Here is a 21,623-nt window from a genome sequence, read left to right on the forward strand (position 1 = left end):
CCCGGCAGGCCGGTGGTGCCGCTGGCACCTGGCAGCAGCAGCACAGAGCGGCTGCGGAGCTGAGCCCTGCGGGGTTTTTTAATTTCGTCTGCACATGATAAAAGTGAGGAGCAAGATCCTCCGGGGGAGCAGTCCCTCTGGAGACCCAGAGGCCCCGGGCCACTTCTACCTGACTGGTGCAGCGGGAGATCCTCAGGAAGGTCTGAATTCATTAGCACTCAGCTGCTCCGAGCAGTCAGTGTCCTGTTTTTGAAGACAGCAGTCATGAGGTGCATGGTATAAGCAGGAACGCTACTGCTGGAGTCAGCCTTTAAGAGCACCTGCTCACCAGCCGTTCCGCTGGGCTGAAAATACTTGCAAGCGGCAGCAACACCCTGGCTGTGTCAGCGTGCTCCTTGAGTCGGGCCTTCCCTGTTCTCATCGCTCCTTGATGAACCCAGGAGGAGGAAGAAGTGATGCAGTGCAGTCTTTAACTGGCAATGGTCATCTTCAAAATGGATGGCCAGCCACAATCACAACGCTAATTAGATTTAGAGGATCGATGTGATATTTGCTTTGGGCAGGAAGGCAGCTTTAAGGGCAAAGTTACAGAGCCCTGTTAGGAATTCCCCGTTTCATTGCTGGGCTTTTTTAAACTCTTGAGTAAATACTGTCTGGCAACTTGCTGCTGCTCATTTTGTCAGTTTGCTCCGGAACTCCGTAAGGACCGCCGTTAGCTTCGATGCTGTTAGGAATTCCCCGTTTCATTGTTGGGCTTTTTTGAACTCTTGAGTAAATACTGTCTGGCAAACTTGCTGCTGCTCATTTTGTCAGATTGCTCCGTAACTCCGTAAGGACCGCCGTTAGCTTCGATAGAGCTCACTAACCGCTTTTCACACTCTGCCTTGGCCTGCCTGCACATGGCTTTACATGGCACTGTCAGAGCTGACAGTCCTTTTTCTTTAATCCATTTGGGCATGACATCAGGTCCCGATGTAACCTCCTTCCCCTGCACCCCGCTGTGCAAATGGGCCAGTTCCATCTCGCCTGTCCTCCCCCCCTGCCCCAAACACAGCAGGAACCGGCCCTCTGCATGCATGTCGGCATGCCAGTAATCCCCAGGCACCTGTGAAGTTTCATTCCGCTTGCTGCCCCTTCCAGCTTCAGCCACCGCTGCTGCGGAGGTGAAATGTCCGGTCTGAGTACCTCCTGGCCACTGCTCCGGTGGGCTATGACTAAGATTTAAGGCCAATCCTGCGTGCTACACCAGACCAAGTCAAGGGTTGCATCTCCTCGCGGGCTCAGTAACCAGCTGGTCCGTGAAGCAGTTTTTGAGCATAACTAAAAAGCTTATCTCCATGTCCAAATGTGATGTCTGCTTGGTCAGTGGGTGTTGGGAGCTTGCATATAGCAACAGTATTACATTTTATTTGTATAACGCCGATTGTCTAGAAGAGTATAAAGCAATGCAGGCTCTGGGTACCTCTAAGGTGTAAAGGCAGAAAATGTCGGATAATGCACCATGGGATAACTTCAGCTGTCCGATTGCTGAGTGCATGTTGTCACATTAAAAGCTGCTTCTTGCCAGCAATACTTGCTGCATTTTCCAAAATGGCACATCCCCTCTGGCCTGATGGAAGACCCACAGATGCAAGCCTGCCCCATGCAGCAAGCTGAAGGGGGACTTCAGAGGGACCATCTGGTCTCTGTGATAACACACCCCAGACTGAGCTCAGCTCACTCTGGTGCTTGTGGACAGATGTGACTCTGTGGGAAATCTGTTGCAGTGTCTGCTCGCACTGCTACAGCCGGTGCTCTTCCTCTAAAGTATCAGCAGCGCAGTAGTGCTGCTGCACTTTACCTTCTCCTTAACGCTTTCCCTCGTGTCCCGTCAGGCGTGGCTGGTGGTCCTGCTCCCACAACAAACAACCTAGGTGCAAAATTCTGCAGTATGTTTGGGTGCACAAATTAAATGTTCATCCTAATGCGATCCACTTCCTGTAGCCTTCGCTGCAATCACGTATGTAAAAGCTGGAGAGTGTGTCCCAGGACTACTGCTTTTCACTGGAAATGGATGGAGGCAAACCGAGCAGGTTTAGTGCCCCAGGCGCAGCAAATTGTGGGTTGGAGGACCATCCCACAGGGGAAGCTGCAGAATTTTTCCTGTGCTTCTGCAGCCCGAGATTCCCACCCCGGTGTTTTGCTAAGGCAGTTTACAGTATGTGAATTTTCCCTGTGGTTTGGTCTTGTTCTTTTAAACTTTTTTTTTCAAATGTTAGTTTAAAGAGTCTCTCATTAAGGCTTCTGAGTGTGTGCTAAGGCTTGTCTTGGAAATGTGTATTCAGGTGGTTTGTAAGATTTGTATTATTTGCTTCTTTTGGAGCCATTCTGGTGTATTATGTAAATCCATAGCTAAGCATTTCCTGGGACCATTTATTGTGTAAATGCCTAGTTTGGCACGTGTACAGTGCTGAGCAAGACCAATTGCTTCTGTCTCTCTAGTTCAGAGAAGAAAGATCAGCCTGGAGATTTTTTATTTCATTTAAGAGAAGACAATTTTCTCATTTCATTGCCTATCAGAATGAGTTTTCTGCAAATGAACTGGAAACTCCTGGAATGGATAAAAGTTTAAAGGCAGAACATCAGCCCCAGATCACGTATAGAAACAAGTAATGGTCAACATCAGACAGGCATTTAAAAGTGGCAGCTGGACGCTGGATTGACTTCTATGGTCATTTCTTGCATTTAATAACATGCTTACAGAAAAATATGCACAGGATGATGGGCATTAACAAGCCATTAGACTGTTTTAGATAATGTCCATTTCTGAGAAACTGCTTAATCCCTCGAACAGTTATTTTTCAGTTCATGTAATCAGGTAGGTTTGGTGACAAGCCCCAGATCTACCCATTGCTTTAAGTTTCAGCTCAGGCCTTTTTCTATGTACTGACTCTGCACGAATTCACCCCCACAGCTGAGGAAAGCAGGCATGTGGTACCTGACACCAGGAAATTCTCCATTCTTTCTTGGTTTCAAGGATTGGCATTCCCTGGCCAGGTCATTGCTTCTCTCCTCCCTGCAAGCTCGGGAAGGGGCTGTAGGTTGTGGTTTGCCTCTGTTCCCTCCCGCAGGAAGGAGGTCTGCAAGGGGCTCTCGGGCACAGGCAGTGGGAAGGGGGTGCGATTTGCAGGCTTGCCCTCACCCCAAGTCTCCAAACTCCCTCCCCAGGGTTGCTGCCAGCCACACCTGGATGGTCAGAAGAGGCACAGAGCTCCTTGCAGGCACCATTAGTTGCAGCTCACAGGTCTCAGCAGGGGTGGGACGAGCTGTTGGGGGTCATGGCAGGACCTGCCACCCCGCAGTCCCTCTGAAGGAAGCCCCCAGTTACTTGGAGCTGGAAGTGGGCAGCACTGCCCCATCTCCCACCTCTCTCCTCCATGGTCCAATGTCCCTGGGTCCTGCGTTACCTCAGACAGCAGAGCCCTGAGACACGTCGCCATCACTTGAGTTTAAAAGAAGCTGGAAATAAATGTTCTGAATTATACATTGTGGTGGAGCATCCTGTTGTGCCACTGAACTGTGCTAGAGGGAGGCAACGTAAAAGCCATTTCCACTTGTGGGTGAAAGCCCCACCAGCAGTGTTGCCCCCTCGCAGGTGGTCTGATGCCAGCGACCATGGGGCCATATCCAGCCCGAAACCTCCTGTGCGAGGAGCACCCACACCCCACGGTAGCTCCCCTCTGCCACCTTCCCACAGCTGGGCTTGGGGCTAGAGCACAGCCCTGCAACCCACTCTGCTTTTCATCTGGGGACCCCCCTCCAGCGTAGGCCCCAGGCACATGGAGGGACAGCACGGGAGGGGGGATCCCCGTGGGGGCACACCAGGGAAGGGTGAAATCCTTACTGTGGCGACCGTGAGCGGATGTGCTTGGCATGGACCTCGGCTCATTGCTGGACTGGGAGCAGCACGTCGGCTCGGCACAGCACAGCATGGGCCATGAGTGACTTTCTGCTTGAATTTCGTGCCATGTAAGATTTGTAGACATGCTCTCAAATTGACCTGACACTGAAGACAGGACCAATCAATTAAAGAAACGTTTCCCTGTGAAATCAGCTGCAAAAATGGTACTTTTGTGACAGCCTGCGCTTGCTATCTTGTCCTTTCTAAGGACAGGATGCTCCAAACTTGAGATTTTTCTGACATTAGCGAAGCTTTTTTTCAGCTCTTCTCAGGCACAGATCTGGTAAAGGAAAAATGCCTGATTGTGATGAATGACTCACTAAACAGCTTAATGGTGCCCCATCACAAGCCATTGCCGTGGGCAGTATTAGTTAAACAGCCACTTGAAACATGCCATGCATTTTCCGGGAAAAAAGTGACACCCCTTGCCTCCAAGTCCAGAAACCAGTGCTGTCACCGGGGCTGATGATACCTGCCAGGCTGCAGGGCTGCAGTCTCCCACTAGGTAGGGCATAACAAGAGACCGAAGGGCCAGACTTTGCAGCCCGAGTTCAGTCCCCAGCATGGACAGACCGGACTGGCTAAGTACAGGGTGTCTCTGAGGAGCAACACGGCTGCTCGCCTGGCCCCGTCCTCTGGCTAATGGCCACGGGCTGCAGCTTGCCTCAGCAGGCAGTGCAGGCAGCAAGGGCGGGCGAGGGGCATTGGCACACTCAGGGCAGGTCTCGGACCTCTGTCCTGTGGAAGCCGAGGAGGAGCTTGTGCCCTCCCAGCACTGGGAAGCAGCTTTCCTGAGCTGCTCCGGGTGCATGGGAGGAAAGCTGGAGGCAGGGGTGTACGGGTTTTGTTGTAGGAGCCTCGGACCAGCGGGGCAATAAAAGCCACCGCACGAATCCTGGGCACCTCTCTGCAAAATGCTGAGGCTAGCAGATTTATTTACAGCGTTTTATGATCTGGGACACGCCACAGGAGCCTCCGTGCAACTGTTCTGCTGGCATGTGAACCTGCGGTGACTCAGGAAAAAGGCGCTTGGGGGCTGTCTTGATAAGTAACAGAAGTTGGCTATAAAATAAACATGCGGGAAAAGCAAATCCCCAGCTCTCTGAAGGTGCAGCCTAGAGGCAGCCCTCATCCTGCCTCTTGCAAGCACCCAGGGACTTCACCTCTCCGTGCCTCAGCTTGCATATCTGTAAAAAGGGGTTCATGAGTCTGCCCTTCGCTCACACTGCTTTGAAGTCTGCCCACCTGAGAGGCTGATATTATCATGACTGCCGTTCACATCAGCGCTGGCTCAAGGAGTGAGGAAGTGGAGCTGGAGACATGATCCTGTTTTCTGGGAAATACAGCAAGTACGTTCCTGGAGAGCATTTTTGAAGAATATTTTGGCTTAACTTGTATCTCTTGTATGCACAACAGTCTTCTACCTACCTCCACTTGTGAGCGTAATGCATGAGGGATGCTGTGGCCCAGCATTTATGAAAAAATTTCTTTTCACTATGACAAATTAAACTTGGGTTTGGTTTAGTTTCCTTCCCTCCTTTTAACAGCCAGGGCACCTCGTCTGTCTTCTTTGCTTTTTCTTGCTCCAACTGGCTTGTGAGTCCCCCCAGAAGACATGGCATGACATTTTAGTCCATGTCTCTTTTTTTGTACGTTGAGCAGAAAATGTACGACTGTTAACAGCGCATTTGCAGATTATTTATCCATTATTGATCCACAGGCCTAATCAGTGCAGGGATTAGCAAAACACGTTTTGCCTGCCAACCTCTAATCAAGAGGCCAGATTCACTGGCGCAGTGGTGGCTTTGCTGTGCTCCAGGGAGGCGATGCTCACTCTGCTGAAAATTCAGGAAAATTTAGCCAAATTCAGTTTGCAGGTACAGACCTTGCAAGGTCAAAGTAAGAAGCACAGTCTACAAAGAAAAAATATCACCCACTAGCAGCAACAGCAGATCCAAACCTGCTTCAGAGGAGAAGGGTCTAGTGTGAACGCTGCGACAATGCGAAAATTGTAGCAAAAGTTAACAGCCTGGAAAGGAGAAATAACCGACTTGTGCAAAGTGTTCCCCTAGGATGTGTATTCATCCCAGATATTTTCTACTTTGCTGCATCTTTCCCAGAGATGTAAGGGCAGCTTCAGTGGCTTATTAACCTTTCTGGCATAGGTTTGTTCTGCAGTATCAAGAGACCAAAACCCAGCCTGGGGGAGCACACTGTGTGTGCTTTTTCTGGTTCTTGTCTACCTTTCCTCTTCATAGGTGGGATTTTTTTGCAAAATGGAAGCAAAAAACATTCTTTCCAGTCTTGGCAGAGTTTTATACATTCATTTGCACGAGGTTCAAAGCAGTGGAGAAACATCCCGACTACCTAGCAATGGTTAAAGACAAAACAGGCAGTGGAAGGTGAATAGTGTTAAACATATTATTGTGAGCTCAGTGGGGAAAAAATGGAGCTTTACTGTCATATTTTATTTGCAAGTTTTATTTGACTGCAACACCTGCTTTCAGTATGATTAACTCTTACTTAGCATGCAATTTTGGCACTAACTACTTCTGATTTACTTCACTGGGGATGCTCATTTCCAGTGACGGAGGTATTTTCCTAGTCTTGTTGTGCTGGAGACATGCCTAATGGGGCAGAGCTAATTTGCCATTTGCTGGGTTAATGAAGATACACACCAAAAGATTATGAGGGAAAACAAGAACTAGTACATGAAAGATTAAGAAACCAGCAAACAATTTTGAGTAAAAATACAAACAGTAAGATCTCTATGCCTTAGGCTTTTCTGTAGTATCTTTCATCCCAGCACAGCTCCTGTAGTGCCGTAGCAGCTACATGCTGTTCTCGAGTGACATTACACATTTCCATCAGGCCACGCTAAGTTGTCAGGGCACCCTGTGACAAGCGGCGGGGGACCAGAATCCCCCTTTGGGAGAGGGGACCGCTGGTACATCCAGCCCAGCCAGTGCTGGTCAGGACTTGCTAATCCCTTCTCAAGGGCTGTTACTGCAGGGGGCTTGTGCCACAGCAGCAGCGAGGTGGGTTGAGTCATGCCATGTGGTGCCCGCCGCTTTATTTTATACCTACAAGCAGGTTTCTTGTCTGTCTCCACCGCTGTCTTCCCATGCAGAGGATGCCCTGAAAGCCAGGCAGCCACTTCTGCTCCCAGCTGGGCTTTACGGGCTTTATGCCAACCATCCCGGCTGGCATCCTGAGGAAGGGGGGAGCAACCAGGCCAAGCGCGTGCCCCTCTTTCTCACCTGCACCATCCCATTACCCCGACACACAGCAAAGATGCCTGCTGCAGCAGCCCCCTCAGCAACGCCCCGTGGCGAGCATGTCCACTGTGTAACATCTCTCTGGAAACACTTCCCAAGGGCCACATGTAACAAGGCTGCAATTCTCTCAGTCTGCAAGTAGACCTCCTCCCAGCAGTGTAATCCTGCCTTTTATTTCAGTCATGAGCCTTCAGATTGATTGTGAACATGGATATGACACTTCTGAGTGTGAGCAAGCTTTTCTTTATTGCTGCTGCGGTGATTAAGCCAGTACATTTCCCTTCCAGTATCCTTCCTTTGACATTTCCATTCCAGTCTTACACAGGCCTTTGCTGTTGCCTTGGCTAATGTCTTGTATTTATTTTTAAACCAACTGCTGTGACTACAATGGAGCTCTAGCTCATGACGGCAGAATCGAGGAAAATAATGCAGGACGCTAATTTATCTCAAAAATACAGTATTATGCCCCACAAGGCCATAGCTCCTTGCTGTCTGTTGCCGCCTTATCTGGAAACAGCCCGGCAGTGGTAGGAATTTACTACTCATGCTGGCGGATTACACAGAGCTGAGGAGAGATTGTCTCAGCGGGGTGGCTCTGCAGGACATCTGCAGGGCGGCTTACCTGCCCAGGAGGAGCTATGCTCAGCGTGACCACAGGGCCGGGGCACACCTGAGCTTTGCATCAGTGTTTCCCTATGGCCTCTCTGGCCGTTGTCCACACCGAAAGTCCCACTGCTCCGTGGGCAGAGCAGAGTGAGCCCAGCAAATTCATTTATGTATCAGCAAGCGAGCAGCAAGGCAGCTTTAGGGTTGAGGTGGTATGTGAGACCGGCAGGCACAGGATTTCTGGTAATGCGGGCAGGAGTAGGTTTGGTCAGTCTTTGACGACAGTTTCTCTTTTAACACAGGGCGTGGGATTTCTCCTGGCAGACATGCACTGGAGGTGCCCGTGTCTGTGCTCCTTGCCCTGCGGTCCCTTTTAGAGCGGAAGGAGAGAAACAGAAGTAGCTTCTTCCTGGGCTCAGTGCCTCCTGAGATGGGCAGCAAAGGCAGCTCAGGGACGTGCATCTCCGGTGACTCTGAACAGAGCCTGGGGTCCCAGCTCAAACATAAAAAGTCTCTTGTACATACCTAAAGGTCAGTGGGCAGAAGCTCCCCTCTACCACTCTGTGTCCCTGGGACTCGGCACTCTGCCAGGTTATTAGAGCCACACGCATAATCGTCTCACAGGGAACTACCAGAGCATCTTCAGGGCCTCCTCCAGCTGGATGTCTTGGAGGTACGTGGAAAATATACATGCTATAAGTAAGGAAGGTTGCTTGCTGTTAACTGTGCCTTTATTTAAGATAGGCCAGGGTCTCTCGCTCAATAGGTGAACAGCCCAGGAGAACTTTGAAAGCTTTGCAGTGAGTCTAAGGGATGATGGGCAGCAGTGCACACTCTGTGAGGAGGGAGAGGGAGCCTGTGGAGGACCGTGACCAACAGGGGCTGGTTGTGTGCACACGGCAACAGCCCCGCTCAGCTCTGCTTGCCAGAAAACCCACTCCAGTGTCACGGTGCCTGGGCACAGGGCTCGCCATCAGCAGTTGTAGGCATTTGTAGTGGTGCTGCACCTAGCAAATGCTGTATGCCCATACCAGCCCTTTGCAAACACCGCATACTGCTAAAAATCACTGCTCCCCGCAGGCACGGCCCCTCCTCGCAGCTGGGCTGCTTGCGGGCTGCCCACGCCTGCCATGTGCCAGCAGCATCGGGCTGAGCAGCACACAGGGCAAGGGTGAGCGCCAGGGGCACAGGGCAGCACCTGTTTACAGGATCCCTGCTTGCTTTCTTTGCAAAGCACACCTCTGGCACCTCTGCCCACATTAGCAAACAGCAGGGATACAGTCCCAGACACAAACCCAACAAAGAGAAGAGTCTGCAGCCTCCAGGCACCTGGTAACCCTCCCTCTTCACCCCAGATGAGCTAGAGCTAGCTGTGCAGCGGGACCGGCTGACCAAAGCCTGGATAAACTGAGGCAGAAAGTGTATTTTATCCTGGAAATGAGATAGCTTGGCTGCTGGCCCCAGCAGTCAAAGCTGGAGGAGGCTGGTGGTCTCTCTGCCAGGCATTTCCCCAGCAGCTTTTCCACCACCATTGCATACTTGTCCCAGGAGGAGACACCCAGCACTGTCTCCCCACTGGCCTGGAGGCAGACGGCTTGCTCCAGTGCAAGCAAAGGATTCTCTCCGTGTCCTGCCCTGGTCAGGTAGACCCACAAGAGTCTGTCCTGTAAAACCTCAAGGAACTGACCCCAGCTCCCCGTCTGTCCCATGGCTTTGGGAGACTTGGGGTCAGGCCTCACACGAGGGTCCACAGTGCTGAGCTGAGCTCCAAAGGATGCTGAATGCTTACAGACTGCCCTCCGGGTAGGGTGGGATTTGTCTTTCTTAAAAAGTAACATTTTCATTAGCAGATGAGATATTGTTAAAATATTCATAGGCAGGCTCTCCTGGCACAGTCGGGCATGCCTGGAGCACCACAGGACACAAGCTCTGTTTTTGCCAAAGAGTATCCATAAAACGTCAGCATACTCGTTGGGTACAATGTACCCTTGTGGGCAAAACTGAAATTACCGGACAGCAGGAGCAACTGTGTCCAAAATGTTCTGTCAAAATATTTAAAGTTGAAGGTTGGTTTTTCTGGCGTGATTTCGTCCCGTGACTGTTTTGGGGTTACAACCTACCTGGTGTGGGTTATATCACAGTTCTGTCTTGCTTCCCATAACTATTTATCTACCGTTACTCACTGACAACGCTCTTCATCAAATGCTTCCTGGTACAGCTTCACAAGCTGCGTTATGGCACCAAGGAAAAATCAGTTTCCCCGATAAGCAGTAGCAAACCTGGGGAGACAATTAATTGTGAGGGGGTTATTGTACGGCATATAGTTATCCTGGCGCACGAAACATGCCACGTTTCCCCTAATGCTCCTCAGACTTCACTGAAGATTCCAGGTCCAAGAAAGCCATCTAACCCGTCTGCTACCCCCACAGAGAGCCCGCGGTTCACCAGTGCACCTGTTTAGGACAATGGTGCTCGCTGTGGACGTGGGTGCCCGTCTGGTAGCACCCTACACAGCCCTGGGTGTCCTCGGGGAGAAGCTCCCTTACAACCCCATGCTGGATGGGGAAATCTCTGCCATAAGGAGGTCTCCTTTGGAAGCTGGAGCCAGCCTACAAGAAGCAATCCAGACTTGGTGAAACCAGCCAAAACAGCTAAAAGGAAGCTTTATTGTATAGGCCAGTGAGAGGAGACTCCCAAAGGGGGGAATGCAGCTCAGGGTCCTGACCTGTGCCAGGGCAAGGCTGTCCTTTGGGGCATTGTGGCACTACACTGGGTGCTTCAGGGATGGGGGTGACTGCCAGGCTGTGCCACCATATGCATCCAGTGGTATCTGCTAAACAAGAGTCAGGCCCACAGTACAGTAAAAGCACATGTTCTACTGTACATGAAATAGTAATACCCAATTCTATATGTGGGGAACAGATTTTTGGTAGGAGGAACTTTTTTTTCCCCAGAATGAATCCCAACATAAATTCCATTTTAGTCCTTTCATTTGACTACGGCCTACCCTCTCATACTAGTCTTACTTAACATCATTTAATTTAAGCTGTGCCTGCGTTTTTTGTCTTTGGAGCATTAGACTGGCTGCCTGTGACACCCTGGCAGGCAAACCCTCCCCGGTGTCTTGGGAAGCAGGTTTAAGCCTCTAGTGAAGTTCAGGATTGGGTTTTTCAATGTCTCTCTGCATCCCCGTGCACTCCCTGAGTCCCCTGAGGCCAGCGGCTGGTACAGCCAGTGCTTTGCAGGGCTGAAGGCCAGACTTGAAGTGGGTATAGTGTTTGTGGTAGGGGAGAGTGGATCCAGGTCACGTGCTGAGCACAGGCAGTGTCTGTCGGTGCTGCGCACATCCCTGAACAGCTCTGCACGGCACCGGCAGGTGGGAAGTCAGGCTGTGGTTTCTGGTGCAGAGGGGTAGCTCTTTTACTGATACAGAGAGGCAGTTAACAGGTTTGGCAGGGAATAGGCTGCTGCCAGCAAGTAATTTCACAGAGGACAAGGGACACTAATGTGCTGGCTGTGACACTGAGTGACATGATGCAGAACCAGCGCTTCAGATGAAAGTGTCTGTGTACAGCAGCCAAAGCCCAGGGTCATCACATCCGGAGATGGGCAAGTTCTGCACAAGAGATGGGCAAGTTCTGCACAGCCATGACTCGGTATGAGAAACCGGGAGGCGACAAAACCCAACAAACACAAAAAATGCATTTCCTCTACCCTGCAGCCTTGTACCTGCTGCAGCAGAGGAGGGTGTAGACAGACATAGAGTTAGTGAACTCTAAGAGCTCTGTGAACTGAAGAGGCTCAGAGCGTGGATGGATTTCTTTAGGTAATCACCTGATACAGCCCTGTCTTCTGAGAAAGTGGATCAAAATCACACTTTCATCAGACTCCAAATAATGAGCCTTACATGCCCAGTCTCAGGAAACAGCTTGAAATTCAAGGCAGCAGTGAACCTACTTGGCATTCGTTGTCAGAGGAAAATTTAATTTTGCTCACATTCTGTCAAAGCACCTCATTAAAGTACTTTAGGGCCTCAGGGGTTTTGCAGGTTTGAAAGCAAGCAAAGCCAGCACAGGCCACGGCACCACCGTTGCCTGCCACCTGCACACTTGGGCAGGCTGCAGGCTGCACCCTCCGCCTCGCAGACCGCTGCATTTCTTCTTTGTGTAATCGAATTTCCATGGAGTCGGCAGCTCCCAGCTCTGCTGCCCGGCAGAAGCGGGTTGCACGCAGGCTTCCCCTCGCAGCACCTCCACAGAGGTGACCCCTGCAGCCCCATCCCGGCCCCCACCCGCTGCCTCCCCAGAGCCGTGCCAGCAGGGCCAGGCTGCACCCATCACCTCCTGTCCCCTTTTGCCCACCAGCGCCTCCGGGACACAAATAAACCGCTGGTGTTTCTTCTTCCTGCACCAGGGCCGTACCTGCTCTGGCTGCCTCCCGCTTGGGGATTCGCAGCATCCCCAGCCCTTGCTGTACACGTGAGCTCCTGACTCCGTGCTGCTGCTCCAACTGACCCAGCATGTTGCCGGGTGCCGCCGTGCATGTCCTCACCCCAGCAGGAGCGGGCAGCTGCCAGCCGCCTCCTCCTGCCCCGGCTGCTGCCGGGGGGGCTTGAACCAGGTCCCACCCCTTGGGTGGAAAAACCCCAAACCGGGCTCCCGCGAGGCTCCTTCCAAGCCCTGTATAGCAGATCACAGATGGGCACTAGGGTCCCATGGCTGCAGCAGGAGCTGGGAGCAAGGAGCTTTGCTGCCAGCCCTGGCACCTCAGCACCCGCGTGCCCACAGGGGTGAAAGGAGGAGGATGACCCCACACTGTTTCAAGATGTCCACTGTGAAGGCGCTCATGGCAAGGGTGAAATTTCACCTCCTGGCTTCACCTCTCCCCTCACTCTTTCATTGCTGTCCCTCCCGTGTTTGTAGCCCCGGCATGTTTGTACGGCTGTTGCAACAGACGCTGAAACCTGTTTTTCTTCTCCTCTTTAAGGCATGTGCCCCTCTTTCCCCAAAGGAAAAGAAGAGGAGCAAGAAAGAAAAGAAACCCCTATATTTGCTGCAGACTGTGACTGGCTTGTGTAATAATGCTGCCTTTCTCTCCTTGTTTTAGGGAGTGCTGCCGATTTTTTGGAGACAATGGCTTGACTTTGAAGGTGTTTTTTACCAAGGCAGCACCCTTTGGTGTTCTTTGGACACTCACAAACTACCTTTACTTACATGCAATAAAGAAAATAAACACTACGGATGTCTCCGTGTTGTTCTGCTGCAACAAAGCTTTTGTGTTCTTGCTTTCATGGATCGTTCTGAGGGACAGGTTCATGGGAGTGAGGGTAAGTGACTCCTTATCTCTGTCTCTCTTCTTCCACTTCACCCTTCTGCCTTTCCTTTTCTCTTCCCTTCCGCCGGCCAAGTCGAGCAGCACCCCACGCAGACGGCTGAGCGGGTGCAGAAATCCTTGCGGAGTGGGGACACATGCTTCCCTGCAGCCTGCCCAGGCGCCCGCGAGCTCCCAGAGCTCCCAGTCTCCTCCAGCGTGCTGCCTTTGTGCATTTTCCTTCAGAAAAGAGGTAACTTGCTCCAGAGCGTGGCACGAAGGATAGCTGCTATCTCCATGTTGCCGTGGACATGCATCAGCCTTTGCCTGCCCCTTCCGAGTGACAATTCCCAGGCTGTGGCACCAGACCTAGTTTTTTCTAACTGCACATTCCTGCAAGCCCCGGCTGCACGCAATATGTTTCTGGTTCCAACCTGTGAATTTAATGGGGCCCTCGCCTTTCTTACGCGCAACAGCAGGCTTGCAGGGTGGCACAGTTACCCTTTGCACCCATGTCAGTCAGCAGCAGCTGCAGAGAGGAGAGCTGGGCTACCCTTGCCCACCCACGGCCGAAGTGTGCATGTGTCGCTGGTGGAGGATTGGCGTAATGCCGGCACATGGGGACTTGCGTCTGGCCAGCAGCTATGGGCACGGGGCCAGGCAGCATGGCAGGCAGCGGGGCGGCAGGCCTGCTCCCCCAGAGCTGCTCTCCTGGTGGCATCCCAAATGTTTGCTTACACCCTTAGTCCTACACCTCCCGTGAACGCCCGCTCCACAGTGGCAACAGAGCCACGTGCGGGGGGGGGTGGTTATCAGAAACCCCCGCAGCTCCCTGCTGACCCTGCTGCCATTTTGGTGGCCCTCAGCATGCCGTATCCTCTGGCAGCAGAGCTGGGCAGGTGGGTAACCCTCTGCCCCCAGGTCAAGGGGGTCCTGCCAGGGTCAGGAGTAACTGCAAGGAAGAGGCGCCAGTGGGTCTCTCCTGCCTCGCTGCACCAGCAGGCACTTATTAATATTAACAGCAATAATGGTAATAATACCTATTTTCCACCCACCATTTGAGGAGCTCTCTGCTCACCCACCTGGGCAATGCTTTCAGTGCTCAGAAGAGGTTATTGCCCCACACTGCATGGAGCAACCGAGAGTTAACTTTTCGGGAAGGGTTCCTCTCCGGCAGGAGAGCTTGGCCAGCCTTGCGGTGGTGGCAGCCAAGAGGCTTCTCAGGGAATCGTTGCAAAATGTACCTGCCAAAAACCCGGCCTGGCCAGCTGGTGTCTGCGCTTGCCCACCCACCTGCCCAGGTAGCCGTACCCTGAAAACAAATTAACTGGGTTTTTTGAGTACAGAAGCAAGGGTATCCTGAAATGATCCTGGAGGCAGGGAAGTGTCACTGTTATTGTAGCTGGACGTGCTGGCCATTTTGATAAAGGTAAAAAAAAAAAGCATATTTTTGTGGTCTTCGGCCATCTTGTGGCACTGTCAGCTGTAGTGCTGGTGGGATGCCAGGAGAGGAGGTGTGTAGAGGGCTGACTGCTGTTCTCCTGCGTGTGCAGCTTGCCCCTTGGTATGCACGTGCCATCTCTCACCGCTGGATACAGCTGTGGTCTGAGGGGAAAGAAGCCGACCTGCATGTAGGGATACCCACACTGGCACACACACACTGGAGCAGAGATGCTTCTCATGCTCTCCCGGGTGCATGGCCGTGCGTGAAGAGCCGGGATGGTTAGGGGCTCTCCAGTAGCTTCCTGGCCAGGCTAGGTTTTGTGCCATGGCAGGTGACACGTGCTGGGGGACAAATCCTGCTCTGGATCCCCCCCTTCCCAAAGGGGCAGAAGGAATGGACGGAGCAGGGAAGCAGGCCCGAGTGGTGGTCTCAGCCATGTCCAGCTGTCCTTCGTTTCTTATCAGCACTGCCTTGGGAAAGGCTGACTTGCTCAAAACCCAGCAGCAATGAAGCAGAGACCCAGAGCAGAGGCCAGGGCAATGGAGGCCATGTGATGCTCCTGCCATGCGTGCCAGCCCCTCATCGTGGCACCTGGCACTTGGAAGGGGTGGCAGAGCTTGCTTCCTGAGAAGCCACCTCCATGCCCAAGGAGGAACATGGCCATCTCTCACCCCGGTGATGGGCCAGCAAGGGGCCTGGGCACAGGGGAAGGGGCTTGCAGGAGGACTGGGCTATTTGCTCTTGGGCAGACGTGGCATCCTGACCAGTGACAAAATGTGAGGAGAAGCTTGTCCCTAGAGACTGGCAGGGCATGGGGCAGCACAGCAGTCCTGCCGCCCAGCTTCATTTGCCACCGTGGGAGCGCTGGGAATGCTTCTATCTGCAGAGGGATGTAGTGTGGAGTCTCTTGGCAAGATGCATTTTTTTCCCCCTTATCTCCCTTTTCTGTACAGCCCATGTGAAAAACAGCAGATATCAAGGGTGGCGCTGCCTGGCGTGCTGGGGGATAGCCTCAGGATGAACCCCAGAACAAAGCCTTCTTCCTGGGACTGGCAACCAGGAGGAGGGACAGCTGCTTCTCCGGGAGTGACTTAGGGACTGCGAGCCAGCACACAGCCTAGCCCCAAAGCTCACGGTCCCTCGGGGCCATGCTGTGTCAGAGCTGCTGAACCTTTTAGAAGCACCCTTTGAGAGGGTATTTGGCAGACGAGGCTGCAGGGAGGATGGTACCTTGCCCTGCGGCGAGCGGGAGCCTTCCCATACTCCCATTCCATCCCCTCGGCAGCGCAGCAGGATGGATAGTGCCACAGCAAAGCTCTGACCGCATGTTTGGATGTCCCTGTTCACACCTGCTGCAGGAGAGGCTAGGCGAGAAAGGCAGCATCTCAGTGGGGTTTAAGCATGTACAAGTATCCTACTTGGCCTTCAGAAGTGCAAGTAGTAGCTCTACAAGCACTTAAATCACAATTTGGCTGGAATTTAAACGTAAGAGCAAGCTATAAAATCCCACCCTCACCACTCAGGCACTTGTAAGTGCCTACATCTCCTGTAATGAAGTTGCACTTCACCTCCTTTCCCTTCACTGTGCCCAGAGCCACGGTTCAACTGGGCTGCGAGCTGTCGTATTATTTTCAGAGAAGACACACATGTAATGAAGCTGTGAGTGCCTGAAGCATTGCCTCTGCAAGCCCTGCGGTGCTGTGGCATTTGCAGGTAGCTGCAGGCCGGTAGCCGTGGCGTGTCACGGTGCAAGCAGCCTGTCACTGCTGCTAACGATGTGCTCGATAGACAGGCTGAAAGGCTTCCAGAGAAAGCGTGTGTGACATGCCTGACATGTCGACAGGTGAGGCCAAGACTCACCTGACACTCGTGACATGCTTGATATAAGAGGCAAGGACTTCTGCCCCAGCAAAACTGTTTGCTCACTGCATTTATTTGCTGTGATCTTGGACTTTGGTGTTTCCCTCCATGCTACACTAAATAAAACAGTTCAGGATTCAAGAGAACCATCACTTGCAGGTACCTCCTGTGTATGTAACATATAGACAAGCACACCTGCCAGTGGGACTCGGAAATAAATATACTATCAAATCCCAAATCATAGTCTTCCTTTCCAACGGGGCAGAGACCCAGCCTCCCGGGAGGTGCTCTGGAGTCAGCCAGCCCCTGACATGGAAAGCAAAACTGGATGCTTTTTATTCTGCAGTTCATTAACGCACCCCCCCAAGTTTCCACTGCAGCAGAGCTGCTGCCGCCAGCGGGGGCTCAGGTGGGCTCCCTTCGCCAATAGGCATGGAGGTTCCAGCTGATTGCCACAGCCTGGCCTGTGGCTGTGGTCTCCCCCCGGCTCTCCAGTGAAGGCTGGACAAGCCCCACGCATCTCGGATGGGAGACGGCCATGCCTGGAACAGATGCTACATGAAACGCTGCATCTACCACTCTTTGTCACCTGGGCTGTAGCACAGGGGATATGAAGGGCTGGAGTTGCCCTTATTTTTCAGAGAAGCCCAAGCCATGTATCTTGCAGCTCTACAAAGAGCCATACTGAGTCAGAGCAAAAGTGCGTCTGCCCCAGGAGCCTGGCTCCAGCAGCTGCCAGTAGTGGACACCTAGAAAAATCATCTAAACAGGAAAAGCCTATAATGATATTTCCTCATGAGACTTTCCAGCCTCCAGCAATTTGAGGCTCAAGGACTTCCTGAGATGGAAGTGATGTTCCTATAGTTAATAGCCCTTGATGGATTTTTTTCTTCCATGAGTTTATCCTTGTAAACTTTTCACATCCACAGTGTGCAACAGCAAAGCTTTCCTTGGCTGAATTATATTTTGGGTGAAGACAAATCTCTTTTTGTTTGTTCTGCACCTGCCTCATGCTAGTCTCATTCAATGACCTTTTTTCTTGTGTCTCTGAAGCCAGACAGTGTCTGAATTTTTATCTGACAAGCACCAGCATGCTGACATGAGAGAACTGCTGAGGGCTGCTGAGCTCCTTCAGTCCTGCCTATCTGAAACAGCCCCGCATTGCTGTAGAGCCACGCACTGGGTTTTTTTTTTTCACCTTCCCTTAAAAAAAAGCCTGTCCAGGACCATAGGGCCCAGTTACAACACCGCCAAGCTTCACTTTAGAAATGATGCCCCACAGCTGTGCATGGAGAGATCTGATGCCGACAGGGCTGCAAGCCAAAATGCCATATCTGAACCTCCCCAAATTTGCAGCGTGCACACCCAGCCTTTGCAGCTTGCACGGGGCTCTGTTTTGATCAGGTCATAAATCAGCATCTTCAGAACCTGCTGCCCCTTGGCTGGGCCATGCAAGGGGCTGAGCAGCTGGGGGAAACCTTGCCCCTCCATAGCCTGCTGAAGCTGTAGTCATGCAGCAATTTCTAGACTCAAGCCTTTTCTTGTTGAGATGCTATTAGCAGCTGTATTTTCCAGGCAGTGTCAGCTTCTGCTGTTATGGGCTTTTTTCCACCCTTACGCTGCCCTGCCATTCTACCACAACACCTTTGGAGAAATTGATCCCCTTCTGTTTGCAAAAAAGGGGCATTTTTCTGTTAGGGGAAATTGGAGGTGTTGATGTCAGCATGCAGGAGGGATCTGCTGGGTGGTTGTCTGTGGAAGCTTTGTAGGTGCCCCCTGGCACCAGCCCCAGCTCAACCCAGGGAACAGGCTGCTGGTGCTGCCGGGATGGGGACCTGCAGCTGGTAAAGGGATCCCCCCCCACTGCAGCTTGCTCATCAGGCGGCAGCAGTGCTCGGCACACAGGCTTTCCCCGTGCATCTTCACAGCAGCCCCAGCATCTCTGGTGGTGAACGGGAAAGGTGAGAGGAGGCCACTGCTCTTGGATGTATAGGCAGCCGCAGCCTGTGGATGGGGCTTAAAACCCTGGTCTGGCCCAGGGAGAGGGGACAGTTGGCTGGCACTGACCCAGCTATGGGTCAAAATAAACTCAGTCATCTTAGAAGCATCACCATGACTGTGCAGCCAAAGGGGATGTGGTCTAAGCAGGGCGTCCTTCGCACCACTGCAGAACCAGGAAGCATGGAGCATGCAGAAAGCTCTTTTCACCCCAGAATTACCACCTGGGGAGGCTTGAGGCATCTCGCACGACAGTCCCAGAGAAGCCAGGCGTCTCTTGCAGACCCCTGCTGAATCAGGGGCAGCCTATCCCTTTCCTTCGTGAATGCCACCTTCCTTTGGATGACCCCCTTCAAGCATTGCTGTGGGCCTGGCTGGTCAATGGAGCCTCCCTCTACTCTCTGAAATGACACGTCTGAAATGGAAAGTAGCTGCATGAGTTTTATCTCCCTGTTTATGTCAAAAACCTTTTTCCTCCAGAAACTCCTCAGGACTCAGAGCCTTTCCTGCAAGCACCAGGGAATTATTACTTGTGTATTATTGTCATGCACAGGCTGCAGGGACTCGCTGATGGGGAGGCTCAGTGCCAGAGATGAAATCCCCCCTTCAGCTCAGTCTGAGACACAGGGCCCTGCGGTCTGGCCTGCCGCACACCGCCCCAAGGCAGCCGCTCCGTCCCAGCTCTTCCTGCAGCTTCTCTGCAGCCAGGGAAGCCACGAGGGGAGGCAGCATTAGCTCTGTGGGTACCAGCCTGGGCTTGCTACTTGTTTTCTACATAAGGAGGGGAGCAGATGATGCAGAAGTACTGCCCTCTCATTTAAAGCTGCTCTCATGTTTTTCCATGTTGGGGGTTGTCCAGTAACACTTCCTTTCTTTCTTTGTTTCCAACCAGATTGTGGCTGCTATATTTGCTATTGCAGGGATAGTTATGATGACATACGCTGATGGGTTTCACAGCCACTCCGTTATTGGGATAGCCCTGGTGGTGGGCTCTGCCTCAATGTCTGCTCTCTATAAGGTAAGCACACCTGGGTCTTCACCCTCAGAAAGATGCCAATCACCCCCGTCACTCACTTTAACTGCTCCTGTCTTACTCGCAAACCTTCATGCAGTTCAGTGCCACATGCCCTTCTTTGAGTGGCTCTGCCATAAACACACCGACTCTGCAACACTGCATTCAGGTATTCACTTGCTTTGATGTCTGCCCTCACTTAGGATAAAAACTCCTATTTCCTGGGAAGAGAGTATTCTCCCGTGCCCACAGGAGGACTTACAGATGCCCCACCTTCTTGAAAAATGAGGCTGCTTTTCCATAGGTGCTGGATTTAATTGCTCACTCTGGAAGTGCCCTGCAGAGATTTAGCTTCTTTTTCAAGTCACTGTGTTACCTCCCCTTGCCAGTCCTCCTTCAGTGGCATACATGGCCTATGTTGGGCTTAAAGTGTTGCTTATCATGGAAATAATCATATGCTTAAAATCCAAAGCACATGCCTATGAATCAAGGTCTCATCCTGACCAGCCGGGCACGCTGCACTATGTGTAAGATGACATGCAGCCTTCTCTGCTGGGCAGAGAGCCGTTTCACTTAGCCTGAGACACGTATGTGCATTTGCCTCTGTGCTGCTCATGGCACAGAGAGTTGCAGTCCACAGAAAGGAATAAGCACTTGTAGGGTGCGGTTCACCCACCCTGGCTCAGATGTGGAGACTGGGATGAGGTGCAGACATCTCCATCTGGTCTAATGAATTGCACCGTACCAGTCCTCCAACACAAATTGGCCAGGCAAGCCCTGCAGCCTTAACACAAGCAATCCAGGGAGACTTGCCAAACTGAGAAGCATCTGTCTGTGTCCCTCAGCGCTGTGCTGTAATGCTTTCTGCTCACTTTTCAGATCGGCCTATGTCTTACATAAGGGAGGTCATGAAGTTTCATACAGCTCTTTCGTCTGAAAGAGCATTTCCTTGCAAGACCAGAGATGTGGCCCTCCAGACCCGAGGAAACACCATGGCTCTGGAGTCATCTGCAGGCAGGGAGGGTTATTCAAGGATGGAGCCTAGCTCTGCCCCATCTCCCATGGCACCTCCGCTCCTTGGCAGGACAGAGGGTCTCAGGGCTGCTCCACCAGAGCCCATGCACGGAGAGGTGATGGTGGCAGTGCCAGCAGGGTGTTAGTCTGCAGTGCATGCCACATGCAAGGACAGATGGAGCTGTGCAGCTTGTTCTGCAACCAATGCCACTCTGCTGCTGCTGCTGCCTCTCTGCTCTTGCTTTCCACAGTCTGGCTCAGTTTCCATGAGTTGTGCGTGCCGAAGGGGCAGGCAGATCTGCAGGCAGACAAGCTGTCTCACATGCAGGACAGATCTGCAGGCAAACAAGCTGCGCCACGTGCAGCAGAGCCGGCTCCACCTGCCCTCCTCCCCCAGACACGGATGCTTCAGTCTGCCTGGACCAGCTGCCCGCCCTGCCAGGGGCAACACACCATCCCCGGGTGGCTAATGAGGAGTAAGTGGCTTTTGGGACATTTTGCTCCATTATGCAGAGTGGCAACGCAGCTGCAGTGGCCAGTGATGGCTGCGAGGTGGTGGGAGCGGGCAGCAGCCCCACGAGTATGGCAGCCCTGCAGACTTGCCTGCAGGGCTCTAGTTAGGCAAAGGCAAGAGACAACTGATACTAGTGAGGGGGCCTGCCATCCCAGCATAAACCAGTAAGTCAGAGCCCATCGGCTTTCCTGGCTTGCAGCCTGTGGCAGGGGAAAGCTGTACCCAGAGCCCACGGGATCCACCGGATCCTCTGCGGTTCTGTGGTGGAAAACTGATGCAGACCCCAGCCTATCTCCTTGAGGGAGATAGATTGGTGGATAGATTGGTGGAGCCGCACCCTACCGTCCCTGAGGCAGAGGCAGCAGAAGGAGGCTCCGCGAGAAGCAGAGGATCCCCTGCCTTCTTGCCACCAGGTAGAAAGGGGGGACCTAAGCGACGGGGGGGGATGGAAACGGGTCCCTGCTCGGGGTGCCAGGCGAACCCCCGCCCGGCCTCCCTCACCTTCCCGGTTGCCTTTACACAACAGATATGGGGCCCTGGAACTTGAGGGCGAGGCAAGCGAGGATGTAGACGAAGGTCCATCCGGGGGGTCGCCTAGGGTGAGGCAGTCAGCCCCACGCATTATGACTGCCGCTGCTAAGAAAAAA

General features: G+C 52.6%; 1 protein-coding gene across 1 annotated transcript in view; it reads left to right on the forward strand.

Annotated features, from left to right (window-relative positions):
- The window catches only part of SLC35F3 (solute carrier family 35 member F3), a gene marked incomplete at its 5' end in the record, with an annotated part of 193,948 nt that overhangs the window by 164,245 nt on the left and 8,080 nt on the right, over positions 1-21,623 (forward strand). The window contains 2 exons of the mRNA XM_009281788.2: positions 12,931-13,150; positions 19,329-19,454. Of these exons, the coding sequence (XP_009280063.2) occupies positions 12,931-13,150; positions 19,329-19,454 (346 nt within the window). The remainder of the gene's footprint in view (positions 1-12,930; positions 13,151-19,328; positions 19,455-21,623) is intronic.

Source organism: Aptenodytes forsteri, unplaced genomic scaffold (genome assembly GCF_000699145.1).
Source record: "Aptenodytes forsteri isolate BGI_AS27 unplaced genomic scaffold, ASM69914v1 Scaffold132, whole genome shotgun sequence".
Taxonomy (NCBI): Eukaryota; Metazoa; Chordata; class Aves; order Sphenisciformes; family Spheniscidae; genus Aptenodytes; species Aptenodytes forsteri.